The sequence below is a fragment of the Plasmodium reichenowi genome, chromosome 2, assembly GCF_001601855.1.
Source record: "Plasmodium reichenowi strain SY57 chromosome 2, whole genome shotgun sequence".
In the NCBI taxonomy this organism is placed as follows: Eukaryota; Apicomplexa; class Aconoidasida; order Haemosporida; family Plasmodiidae; genus Plasmodium; species Plasmodium reichenowi.
In genome coordinates this window covers 78,110-78,785 of record NC_033647.1, presented here as the reverse complement: position 1 = coordinate 78,785, position 676 = coordinate 78,110, and the positions used below count along the sequence as shown (strand labels likewise).

Here is a 676-nt window from a genome sequence, read left to right as displayed (position 1 = left end):
TTTTTTTTTATTTATATAAATAAAAAATATTTTTCCTATATAATTTTTTATTTTTTAAAAAAAAAAAAATAAAAATAGAAGAATATTTTTATTTTTAAAAACTTAGTATTTATTTTTTTAAATATAAAAATAGTAAAAAAAAAAAAAAAAAAAAAAAAAAATAATAAAATATATATATATATATATATATATATATATAGCCCATTTATGGTTCCTCGTTACACTGTAAAAAGAATATATAAACTTATATAAGAATTTGTATATTTTATATTAATATTTTATCAACATTCTTGACAATCCATGTAGCATCCTTCTCCAATAAATGGAAAAGTGTACAACAATGAAGTATGAGATTATATAAAATAAAAATAGAGTAAATGAATATATATATATATATATATATATTATATTATATTATTGTTCTTTTTTCTTATGTGGATAATTTTTAAATATTTTTTTTTTCTTAGATAAGCAAAAAATTTTTTACGATATCAAACAATTTGATAGAATTTTGGGAATTAGATTCCTTCATGTTGAGGAAAATGTACACTATATATGTACCAGGTGTCCTTTTTGTTTAAAATAATATATATATATATATATATGTATATATCTTATTATATTTATTACGATATATTGTATTTTTTTTTTTTTATTTTATTTATTTTTTTTTTTT

The 676-nt window shown here is 14.2% G+C and overlaps 1 protein-coding gene across 1 annotated transcript in view; it reads left to right on the top strand.

Annotated features, from left to right (window-relative positions):
• PRSY57_0202900 (hypothetical protein) overlaps positions 1-676 on the top strand; it is a gene marked incomplete at both ends in the record, with an annotated part of 4,300 nt that overhangs the window by 2,522 nt on the left and 1,102 nt on the right. The window contains 2 exons of the mRNA XM_020114390.1: positions 307-345; positions 468-564. Coding sequence (XP_019970862.1) covers positions 307-345; positions 468-564 — 136 coding nt within the window. Of the gene's footprint in view, positions 1-306; positions 346-467 lie in introns of the transcript that reaches the window.